The sequence below is a fragment of the Barbatula barbatula genome (genome assembly GCF_947034865.1).
Source record: "Barbatula barbatula genome assembly, chromosome: 2".
Lineage (NCBI taxonomy): Eukaryota > Metazoa > Chordata > Actinopteri > Cypriniformes > Nemacheilidae > Barbatula > Barbatula barbatula.
In genome coordinates, this window is record NC_136767.1 from 32,153,447 (window position 1) to 32,166,480 (window position 13,034).

General features: G+C 40.6%; 1 protein-coding gene across 3 annotated transcripts in view; it reads left to right on the plus strand.

Annotated features, from left to right (window-relative positions):
- The window catches only part of rgs3a (regulator of G protein signaling 3a), a 43,370-nt gene extending 32,241 nt beyond the window's left edge, over window positions 1-11,129 (plus strand). For 2 of the 3 annotated variants that reach the window (XM_079483563.1, XM_079483565.1), the window contains 4 exons: window positions 6,057-6,158; window positions 7,513-7,574; window positions 8,534-8,700; window positions 9,760-11,129. In XM_079483563.1, coding sequence (XP_079339689.1) covers window positions 6,057-6,158; window positions 7,513-7,574; window positions 8,534-8,700; window positions 9,760-9,960 — 532 coding nt within the window. In that variant the 3' untranslated portion in view covers window positions 9,961-11,129. Of the gene's footprint in view, window positions 45-6,056; window positions 6,159-7,512; window positions 7,575-8,533; window positions 8,701-9,759 lie in introns of all 3 variants that reach the window. The other variant, XM_079483564.1, reaches the window with a different exon arrangement.
- Window positions 11,130-13,034: the final 1,905 nt, after the last annotated feature.

A 13,034-nucleotide genomic window follows, 5' to 3' on the forward strand; every position in this document is an offset into this window, starting at 1 on the left:
ATGTTACACACAATGGTGGATTTCTCTGAGAAGTACCTGGAAAGGTAAGAATGAGACGTTCTCCTCTGCTGCGATGAGATTTCTCTCCGTAATGAGACGAGGGACACAGGGAGGTGAAAATAGAAAGACAGACTTGAGTTTAGAAGACAGAAATAGACGAGAGAGCTTTAGTTCAGATCTCCAGAGTTTTGTCCGGGACGGGGACTTTTTCTGTTTCATATTCTGCGTTTAAATGTTCAGAGTTTTTCAACTGTTGACTTGCAAGAGTTGTGTTGATGTGTGTTTCTCTGCAGTGTACTTTCTGTGAGATGTCAGTGATGATTTTGTTCTGTGTACACAAAGCAAAGAAAAACAATTACATGATTCTGTGAAAACCTGTCGGGATGCTCGTAGAACACCCATTTTACATCAAAACAAAAGATGTCTTTTTTTACAGAAACGATGCTTATCATTTTAAAACCATGAAAGAAATGTACATGTGCATCACTGAATGACTGTAAGGCTCATTTCACATGACTGAAATGTAAAAATAAATGTTAATCTCATTATTGTAATGCGAAAAAAGGAAATATTGGTCAACTATTCACAGTATATATTATGGTATTATTTGATGTGTTGTTTGATGTTAATTGATTCTATTACAGTACAGTATTGAGAATAATGGCTGCTGTCCTTTTAAAACCTTGAATCCTCATATTACATGATTCTAATTATTTACAAGAATCATTATTGAACAACACAGTATTATATCATTTAAAAATGATATATTTCAATTGATTCAATATATTATGTATTATTCTTCAATAATGTCCCGTAATATTTCTGCTCCTTCACTTTATTTCTGTACTGTTTGTGTCTGTACTTATTTAAAGTTGCTTTGCAACAATGCAAACATGTGATAAATGCCACAGGAATAAATGTCAATCGAATGATAAGATTGTAAATGTGTTAACATGTCATGAAAAGGACATTAATAAATAATCTCACTAACATTAGATGTTGTATGATTGGTGGACAGCTTTCGTGTGATGCAAGCTACTTTGCAGGACTGTCTTTCACACACGAGCAGATGCATCCAAACACACTGAACACCGTCTCAACACGCATGCCTATTTAAGGCAATGTCGAGCATTATTAAATCATTGTCCTGGTGATTTGAAGATGTGTGGTGATGTGAACCCGGAGCAGGTCATTGCAGGTGGTCACGTTTGAAATGTGTTTCCCACAGCAAGCGTCCTGGTTTCACAGCCTGGAATAGCACTGAACTCTATTATGGGCAGTAATGTGAGGCGGGCAGAGCGGGAATTGGCAAAGCCCTGAGATAATTGTAGCTTGTGAGCATCTCCGCTCCGCCTCTATCTTTCAGGACGCGCTGGGGGGAAACGTCTGTTGTCGGGTTCAGTCGGATCAGAGCATCCTAATGTCCTAATGTGATAAGATCCAGCGAGGGCGGTAGATTACAGGCCAGGAGACTCGCGAGCAGATGTTTCTCCTCCATCATTAGCTCTTTAGATGAGGGGTCTGCACCGGCGTGATGGATTTAAACGCTGGCACACTCGAAGTTTAGATGATGAGCTAAGAAAACTTTACTCCACCGTCACACGGCTACTCGACATCACAGATTTGTTAATTCTATAGTTCACAAAAATCCAGTGGGTCTGAAGAAAATCAGAAATTGTGAACTGCCAACTTAATGGCGTTTATGGTCACTCGTTTTTCGTCATTAGTGAAATACTTTTTAAATGATTTTAAGCTTTGAACTAGACATAAACTAGGTTTTGGAGTTCGTAAAGATGTGTAAAACCCCTTTTACTTTTGTAATTTGACATGTGTTTGAGAGATAAGATGCAGGATGAGACTCAATTATGTAGGATGTGGATGAATCGGTTCATAAAACAACTGTTGGATTGGTTGAAAGGCGATTGGAGGGGCTGATAACATGAATAGAATTGTCAGTAAGAGCAGGGATGTGAACGCAAGCCTCTGTAGAGCTGAACGATTCATCGTAATTTAGTCGTGATTACGATTTATGCTTCCCACAATTACCTGATGTGTTAAAAGCAAGCACAAAACTCCCGAGAAGCTCAGAAAATCATTACTTTTTCACAAGATGTTTCAACGAAACTGCCTCTTTACAGGAAATAAAAAGCACAATTATTTTACTGCATTCGTACTATTTTGATACTTTTTTTGCAAAAACCCAAAGACAAACATTAAGGGTGACCAATAGTAATGATTTATATATTTCTTCTCAAAAATTGAGTAGCCAGGTTTCATTCCGAAGGTCACAAAATGTTTATTTCTGTGGTGGAGTGTTAAGATGATTGATTGGAAATACTGTGTTGAAGAAGTTTAATGGCAGAAGATTCTAACATATTCCTTGGCTGTAAAGTATAGACCTAATAAACATGCTGAAGTGAAATTAAAAGCCAAAGTTCAGATCTGACTAATCGTGTTTAGAAATGGTGATTAAAATTGTACCCATGATCGTGCGGCCCTAAGTCTCTGCGTGATAATTATTTTTATATAGTGACATTAATAACTCAAGTAATATTGCAGAATATGTTCGCTAGCATGGCTTTTCACTGCTCAGAACGAGAGTCAGACTTACGCCACATGAACGTGAAGCTCGCAGTATAGTGAGGAATCTCAACACTGCTACACGCATTCCCAGAGGAAATATGTTTCCTGTGCACACACACACTCGCAGACATGCATGCACACACACTTGCACACACACGCATGCACACACGCGCACGCGCACGCACACATGCACAAACACACTCGCAAAAACACATGCACACATACACTTGCACACACACGCATGCACACACGCGCACGCACGCACACATGCACAAACACACTCGCAAAAACACATGAACACACTTTCACACACACGCATGCACACACGCGCACGCACACATGCACAAACACACTCGCAAAAACACATGCACACATACAATTGCACACGCACGCACGCACACATGCACAAACACACTCGCAGAAACACATGCACACATACACTTGCACACACACGCATGCACACACGCGCACACACGCACACATGCACAAACACACTCGCAAAAACACATGCACACATACACTTGAACACACACGCATGCACACACGCGCACACACGCACGCACGCACACATGCACAAACACACTCGCAGAAACACATGCACACATACACTTGCACACACACGCATGCACACACGCGCACACACGCACACACGCACACATGCACAAACACACTCGCAAAAACACATGCACACATACACTTGAACACACACGCATGCACACACGCGCACGCACACATGCACAAACACACTTGCAAAAACACATGCACACACACTTGCACACACACGCATGCACACACGCGCACGCACACATGCACAAACACACTCGCAAAAACACATGCACACATACACTTGCACACGCCACACACACACACACACACACACACACAAACAGAAGTATCAATCATGATGCTGTCCAGCAGGTGGAGACATTGACTTTAAATGACAGTCTAAACTTTCAGATTTCAACATGACATCTGTATGAGGACAAACATGTGTGTCTGCAGATCTGTTGTTGGGTTCAGTTCTTTCCAGCGCTCATAAACTGATGAGATTCTTTCCTCTGAAGTGTGTGCTGATCCTCCGTCCGGTCCCGTCATAAAGCCAGATTCCTCACTGGAGGACAAAAATAAAGCCAGATATATCTTCCTATTGCTCGCACTCGCTGTTTGTGCCAAGAGCTTTAAAAGAAAACTGTTGTGATGTTTTGTTTCCTCTGACATGTGTTTTTTCATGCGGCCTACTTTCAGACATTCTGAACTTCATAACTTGAAATCCATCTGAAAGTGTGTGTTTATTCTGTATTCTGAGAGTCATGTTTGAGTGCGTTTATCACCAGCTTTCAGAAACTCTCATCTCAGCAGACCTCATGGAGGTTTCATTGCATCCAGCTGCCAAAAAATCCAATATAAAAGATGTTCATGTTAAAGCTCTTGGCAGATATCATGAAGCTAAATATAAACCAGATGATGTTTCCCTTTGTGAGAATAGTTTCAAAACACACAGAAGTATATGCAAGCTAATATTAGAACGCTTTATTTAATTATACAAATGAAAAAAACTTTTTGGGTATAAAACTTTTAGTCAAATAATTCATGAATATTACCTTCATTTCTATTGAGTTTATGATTTTGCTGTATATTCTGTGTGTAACGTGTTATTACGGTTTGGTTAGTTTCTAAAAACACACCATCTGACTAATATCATCATCAACACGAGGTTTCAATGCCACGCACATGAATGTTGATTTGACGTTGACTCTATTTTGGGTCCGTGGTCACTTTTAAAACGCCGGTATGAAAGGAATGTTGTATTTTGGCTGATGTAGTCAGCGTTTGGTCAGTCTGGAGGCTGGTCTGCATGAGGAGGGGAATTCTGCCCTCAGGACAACACGTCATAAATACTTGAGACTTCCTTTTCCTGTCCCGTCCTGTCACCGCTCGCCTGCGCTTTCCTCCACACTCAACAGATCGAAATCTCCTCTGAAGATTAACCACAAAACCTCATTATGTCTTAAAGCCACAGAGTTGACTCAAATTGTATGAAAGATTTAATACAACAAATAGTTTTAGTCCACCCCCCCAAAAAAACGATTTAAAGACTTATTTAATTTATACATTATATTATATATATATATATTTATATATAAACATATATTAAATATTTTGACATACTTGTATAACAACTACTAGAATTACAGTGTCCAGTCTGACAAACTATATCACAAACAACATCAAGATAATAATCAATCTGCTTTTGAGTCAAATAAATAATGAAGAAATACATTTATTAAGCATTTATAACATTTGAGTTAAACATGGCTCACTATTTGTCAGGTATTTCGTTAGAATCCGTCTTTTTATTCATGCAGTCATAACTGCTTCATGATGCATTTGTAAATGACTTATTAATCATTAATGAACACATGTTTTATCAAGGGTACCTTAATGTAAAGTGTTACCAGTATTAAGTGTAATGATATTTCGTCAGTTTTTTCATCTTAATTTAAATTAGTAGAAATGTTTAATTTTTTTAGATGTGTTTTTTTGTCGTAATTGTAATTTTATATTGTTTTTCTGAAAAAAAGTGTTACTTTTTAAATTTTATATACAGAGACAAAATAACGATTAATTTATATACAAAATAATTTGTGAATGAATTTAAAATGAATGTTGTCAATTCCATAACAAAACGATGAAATAAACCTGTTATTTAAACAAATAGCGTATGTCATTAAATGCCATATTCCTTTTCATGAAGCACACACTAAACGTGCACTTAGCACCACAGCTGACCCCGGTTCAGCCCATGGCCTTTTGGAAGGCTCAGTGAGAGAAGGAAGATGGATTTATTTAGAGACGGTGGCCTGGGAGCGACAAAAATGGGATCCAGTTTCGGTAATGAGTTTGCGCCTGCGGTGCGAGAGGCCAAACGCAGCTGATGAGGGCAGATGAGCCGCAGTGGAAATTAGCGGGCGGAAATGGGTGTCGTGCAAGGTCTGATCTCCCAGAAAAGGCACGTGAGGTCAGGCGAAGTGAGGACGGGCGTCTGGAGACTCTGCGTGGATCTCGTGAGACGTGGATCCGGGGTGAACGGTCAGATTTTGGGAAGCAGGAGATTTCGAGATGCATCTGTACTCTCCGGCGGTCCCCCGGGCCCATCGGCCTTGGGTTAGCGCCTCTGGGGCCCCTGGTGGCACCTGACGAGAGGAGCGATGGTGTGGAGAATACCACATCCCTCCCTTCACTCATCTGCTCAGACGCCGGACCGGCAGGAGATTGAGAGGAGTGCATTTCTCTACGAGGAACTTCAAACATCGCCGCAGCTGGGATAACTTCTGATCGAGGAGGAAATGTACAGAATGTTGTTTGACTTTGCGAATGTGATTTGGATTTGTGACAGCGTTTGATTTGTGGCTTTGATTTGTGATGGTCTTCAGCGGGACTCAGCTCTTTCTCTTGTGTGTTTCTCTGTCCAGGGCCAAAGACATGAAGAACCGGCTGGCATTCCTCAGGAGGAGGACTGAGTCTCCCGGAAGCAGCCCGTCCGGCAAGCTCGACAAAACCATGAAGTGCGCCAAGTAAGTGTGTGTGTGTGTATTTGTGTCATGTCCGGCTGTTCCTGGGTCGTGGTCCAGCTGGTGGCTTGATGCCTGTGTGTGGGATGAAACCAATACAGATTGACAATACAGAAAGAGTGTAACCGAAAATGCAGTCATCATTTATTCACTCGTGTGCTTGTAAATCTGTATGCAAGTCTTTCTTGGGGGGAAGACAGCAGAAGATATTTAGAGAAATGTGTCAGTGGTTTTGTGTTTATACGACGGAAGTCAATGGGGCTCAATGTTATTTGATCATCAACATTCTTCAAAATATCTCCTTTTTTTGGGTTCTGAAGAAGAAAGATTTGACACGACACGATGAATAAACAATGAAAGAATTCTTATTTTTGGGATGAACTATCCCTTTAATTTGACAAAACTGAAATAATTGCGTCTTTTCATAGTCATATACAGAAGATCTGACAATATGCATTAAAGATGAGATGGAAAATATTAAAATAAAGAAATTCGATGTTGCAGTTTAGTAAGTTTAAAGATGACTAATATTATTTAGAATTTGGTTTGATTTATTTTTAATGAAGCTTTTATTTTGAGATTTGTTTTCCGTGTTACTTTTAGTTAAGTATTAGCAATTTTTGTATATGTTTTTGTCATTTACGTTGCTATATAAGCTGAATTTTTTGTTTATTATTATAATTTTAGTGCTTTAAACTAATTTCACTTCGTAATCACAGTAATTTTAGGTCAGTATCTGATTTGATTTTAATGAACAGTAACGTTTTCAAACTTTTAATTTGAATAAACTCAAATGACCTTGTATTGTGATGATTGATAATACGTGTTAATGCTTCAAATGTAATTTCATGTTTTTATCAGTTTTACAAACAACATATAATCAGAATATGGGCTGCGTTTCAGCGGTATGCATGTTTTTTCTAAATGCATGCAAATGTGGGATGTGTTATATAATAATCATGTATTAATCTCAAATAATACAGATTTACATTTGATCAACTTGATCGACGCGTGTGCGCAATGTAACCCATCGCTGTACTAATTTAACATTTAAATGACAACTAAACATCATTTTTGAAATCTCTCTCTAAAACAATGCTGCAGATGTGAAGTGTTGAGTTTGGAGAGAGAAGGTGTGGGGCGGAGCCTAAGGCTAGCACGCCACCCTATTGGTGGAGCCCACCTCCGCCCCCTCCCCTGCACACGCGGAGCATAAAAAAGGCCGTCCAACAGAGGCTCACTCATACACTCACACACACTCCAGAGCGAGAAAGAAGCTGACGGTGCGGATGGGTCACACAATGAGAAGCCTGACAGACATGGGCTTGCTGAAAAACCGCTCTGTTTTCATTTGCAGGCCCACTCCTGACGAAGCCATCAAATGGGGCGAATCCTTAGACAAGCTGCTGATGCACAAATGTAAGATCTGTTTATTCTTCAAGTTGTTTTTGGTAAATGTGAAGAGAACTGCATGATGTGATTGTACAGCTACTGGTGTTGGTCAGTGAATGCAAGCTCTGTTAGATGAATCCAACCATATGGAGTCAAGAGAAAAGCCCCCCGAGGGGTTGGCACGCTTATATTCTGACTTTAAGCGGCTCAACTTTTAATCTGGTGACTTTGGCGAGTGATGCATGTGCAGTTTGCTTGAAGTGATGTGTATTTTATCAGCAGTCTCTTATGGGAACGGAAAGGTGCGGGAGAGGCCACGCTTCCTTCCTTTTTATTAGTCACATTCTTAAAGGGATAGTTCAGCCAAAAATTGAAATTCTGTCATCGTTTATTCCTCCTCGTGAGTCTTTCTTCAGTGAAACACAAAAACAATTATATTGAGAAATGTCTCGGAGACCTTGAACATTCTTCAAAATATCTTCTTTTGTGTTCCGCAGAAAAAGGAAACTCAGAGGGGTTTAAAATGACACGAGGGTGAATAAACGATGACAGAATTCTCATTTCTAGCTAAGAAACCTTATTTCTTGCATCTGTTTATGTACAGAACAGATGCCGTTACAGATGACGTAAGAATGCCACGAATGACAGTCAACCCACGTTATGATTTTACTGCAGTGCTCGCAGTTAACACACGCTTTCTCACTGAAGCTTGAGGACGTCATGCGTACAGCTTTTGCGTTTCATCTCGAGTCGCTCCAGTGAATCACAATTATATTCCCAAATTCAGATTAAGGAAATAATTGTGAACATGTAATGTTCATGGAGTCTCAGAGGACTGGAGCTAATGAGAGTTGTGATGGTAATGCGATGACTCAGGTTTGGCGCTCTTCTCTTCAGTGGAGGCTGGCGTTGCCATGGTTCCCTCTGTTTATCCCTCCAATAACATCTCCCCCTTCTCTGCCTCTTTTTCCCCTCTCCTCCATCAGACGGGCTGGCCGCGTTCAGAGCTTTCCTGCGCACCGAGTTCAGCGAGGAGAATCTGGAATTCTGGCTGGCCTGCGAGGATTACAAGAAAGTTAAATCGCAGTCCAAGATGGTATCCAAAGCCAAGAAAATCTTCGCAGAATACATCGCCATCCAGTCCTGTAAAGAGGTGAGCGTGCAATTGCTTTGACACGCTGCAGAGATTACGGAAGCGCTACTAAAAAATCCCACGTACATATCCACACATACATCCCATACATCAGCACTGGATCACCGCAATATTCTTTTGTCAATGGGGGCGTTGAGTCTTTCTTAAATAGTTTGGCATTAGACTCGCAGGGCTGCCGATTCATCTGTGAAAGAGTCTTTGTGTGAGATGCGATTCGTAGGAAATGACATCATTCCTGACAAATGAATTCCTGCCGCTCCAGCACATGTGTTTTCAGGCTTTCTTTTTAAAACTTGGAAGGCAGCTTGGAAATCCAGAATGAGATGAGCAGCTCTTTCCAGCAGTACAGCTTAAGTTTATTTGAGGCCGAGCTGTTTTTAGTTTGCTTTAGTCAGACTTTTGCTTCGTGAGACAAAGTCCAATTTGCAGCTTTGTCAGGCAAAGAAACAGAAAGAGAGAGAGAGAGACAGAGAGAGAGAGAGAGAGAGAGAGAGAGAGAGAGAGAGAGAGAGAGAGACAGAGAGACGGACTGCATGTCTCCACACACATTTTATTCTAACAATTTTATACCACTCAGATCTAGAACCACAAAGATGTACTTATATAGCACCAAAATATAAGAAACAAACAAAGAAAAACAGAGAGAGAGAAACTGTCATGTAAAGCAACCGACATGTTTTGTTTTGTTTAGAAGGAAATAATGAGAAAAATAGTTGTTTTTGTGTTCATTCTGGTTGAATTTTTATTTTTATTATTTTTATTATTATTGTCTTTATGTATTTTTAATTTTGCTACATAGGTTTTCTTTTTCATTTGGTTTAGTTCATATACAGTATGTTTCCAACCAATCGTTATTTATATGTATTTAGGCCTACATTTAAATGAAAATCCCTAACTTAAGCGTTGCATTTACTTCAAACTTTGTTCGTTTCTTCGGCTCCGCATCAAACCCCACACACTTTCCAGACAGACTCATCAAAAATATTGTCTTTTAAAAACAGAAACAAGTCAAGATTGTGGACCGTGATGTTTAATGTGGTTCTGTCGTGTGTCCTGCAGGTGAATCTGGATTCGTACACTAGAGAGCACACTAAAGAGAACCTTCAGAACATCGATCGCTCCTGTTTCGAGCTGGCCCAGAGGAGGATATACGGCCTGATGGAGAAAGACTCGTACCCTCGCTTCCTGCGCTCAGAACTCTACGTGGATTTAGTGAACCAAAAGAAGTCCAGCAGCATGTCGACATCCTCCTCCTCGTAAGACGACGGAGAGAGCGAGAGAGAGAGAGAGAGAAAGAAAGAGAGAGAGAGAGAGAGAGAGAGTAGAAATTAACATGGGAAAGATTTCTTCACGTAGCGTCATGTTCTCATCAGCCGCTCTGAGAGAGGGCGGTGTTTACAAATGCAGCGACCCAACGGGGGTCACAACGCTGGTTATTCTCATTCGCATCACATTAATTTCCTCACGTACTGGAGAAAACGACACAAAGACAGTCGGGTACTGTTGTGCATCAAGCACCGTCGGTACGGCCAACTTCCCGGACGTATCGCAAATGTCTCATCCCTGCGGTGTTGGGCACAAAACATGAAGAAACACTCGAGAGGAACGGACCAAACCCATGGGGTCTGTACAAAGAAAACACGCTTGGCTGCGTTCTATATAGCCAATAAGCAACTCATCATAGCTCCACTTTAAGAACGGATGAGACTGTATTCTCAGGACATTATGGCACTACGAAGCTTGTTTGTTTTCGGTTCCTTTTTCTTTTCTACACATAAGATGTTGTTTTTATGGACTGATGCACTCCATTGATTCATAGGGCACGGGGTCAGTTAGGATCTGTCTCTATATTTGTTGATAAGACGTGCTTTACTTGTACAAAAATGTACTTATTTATTTAGAAATCTCACTGGTTGCTTCGTCCATTGCACTCGGCCTCCGTCCCCCACCGCCCGTGCAGCTCCGCAGCCGTCCTGATTTAAGTGCAATATGTTGAATTATTTGTATTCCTCCGCTTATCTTAATGATAAGTTTTACCAGAACGACGATGGATTGATCTCCACATTAATATTATTGAGTATAAGAGTTCCGGCTGACGTAAGAATGTGGGTCGAACGTACTCGAACCGTTTCCCTGGCAGCAGGCCGCCGGGTTAATAGATGTATATATGATTCTTAAAAAAAGCAAGAATAAAAAAGATAAAAACACTAGGTTTTGTGTAAATATGTGCACCTCAGAGCTATATAAGGATATGCATTGTTTTAAATCGAGGGGTCACCCTTCGCCTCGGATGTACACTGCTTGTAAGGAGTTTTATGAGAAGTATTTGATCATTTTCACTGTTTACAAATCTAACGCATCTCCTAAGATAGCAAGTGCGACAGTGTCATTGCAACCACAAATAAAACATTCAGCAGGTGAAATGATACTTCATTGCCTCTTGTGTTCATTTACATGTTTCACGTGTCATGTTAGTTTCTCCATCAAAATAAGAAACTGTCTTTTTGTCTTGAAGAATCACAAAATAAAATATTTATTTTATGACTAGTGCGAGACCAACAGACGACATGCAGACGGCAACGTTGTCAAAACAGGGGTTCCCAACCTATTTGACTCCAAGGCCCCCCGCTGTACTCGATAATATTTAATAGCACACTCACAAAAACTTTCTACCAAATATTTTAGTTCTTGACATTAACTGGAAAAATGTTTATTCGTTATAAAAATGGCCAATTGGTTTTTAAAATGTATTTCAGTGCTCAGTTTGTTTTCATTTAAAATTACTGGTCTACTTGAGGCCCTCTTGGATTTCACCTTGGACCCCCTTGTGGGACACGGCCCCCCGTTGACAGCCACTGCCTTACACAGATCTGCAGAATGGACGGATCTCTGTTTTTGGATGTCACTTTCTTTCTTTTAAATCAAGCGTTTATAAACTGGGTTTCTTGAGTCGGCCATTGTTGTTTTGGTTTTACTCCAAACACGTACACAAGAGCACGACATATTAGCTGAGACGAAAAAGCATTTTCCAATACTTGAACTTTCAAACCCGTTTTCAAAAGTTTGCATCTTTAGGCCCCCAAAATGCCGTTGTCATGTAAAAGACAGGTATCAACAGGTTCCAAAATACATCAAAGTTTAGAAAGCATTCAAGCCTAAAGAAATTAGTCATAATACCTAAAAGTAGAGATGTTTGTGGCGGCTCGGATGTGTTTCTGTATGACCACCGTTTCAGATTCAGGGAAGTCCACGTGGCTCTAACATGAGCAAACATTTAATATATTTAAAGATTTAGTTTTTCGTCTTTCCTCAGTTCTTTCAACACCCCTCTCTGTAATATTTATAAACCGTAGAAGCAAGCATTACACATGTCAGAAGCCTTTGCAGGCTGTGTTTCCAAGAAAAGAGCTCTGCGTGAGCTTTCATTTAAAGCGTCGCCTCTCTTGAATTCTCCACACTGCAAATAGCAGCAATTGAGCTTGAGTTGCTAAGGAAACATCGCCTCCCCCTTCAGCCAAAGCTCGAGATCCTCCGTCTCTCTGCCAGCCCGACGGGTCGAGAGCCCTTCATCAGGAGCTCATCTCTGCGGCTGTGTCACGATCATCTGTCTGTCTGTGAGTCACACGGGCCGTCCAAACACACAGAAAGTGCCAAACAACCTTCATATAATCTTAATATTAGACACCGTGATACTCTGATGTGTTCCAGCGCACGGCTTTACGGTTGCTAGGGTACTCTGGTTGTTTTGTGCCAACAGGGAACTTTGGCTAACGCTCGCAATGCTGTTGCAGTAATTACATATCTTTGTAAATATTATAAAAACGTGCTGAAATAACGTAAGTAATGGGAATGTTAGCCAAACGTTCTCAGGACATTTTTCGGTTTTGTACAATACGACTTTTATACTGTGGGGCAGCAGAGAAATAAGACCTGACCTTTTCTTAGTTTATCAATCATTTGCTTTGGATTTTGATACAAATTTCTTTGGATTTTGACTTAGTTGAGTAAGTCTGCTCGACCGTCTAATATCCAAAAAAAGATGATTTTATCAGTGAACCAACACCTATTGCTATTACTGGAATATTTGAATAGTAAATTATTGATCAAATACACTAAATAATGTAAAGAGAGACCCGCAGGCCACAATTCATCTGAACTTTGATGTTTTGTTTTTACGTCACAGACAGAATGATGGTGGATGATGGAGCGGTACAGTATGCTGGTGTGTTGAGATGTTAAGCAGCAGATCTAGCGTCCGACCGGTCCACCAGCTGTGCTCTCTGATCTCTTCTCAAGCGTTTCATCAGCCGCGGGAGAGTCATGTGGAAACCGCT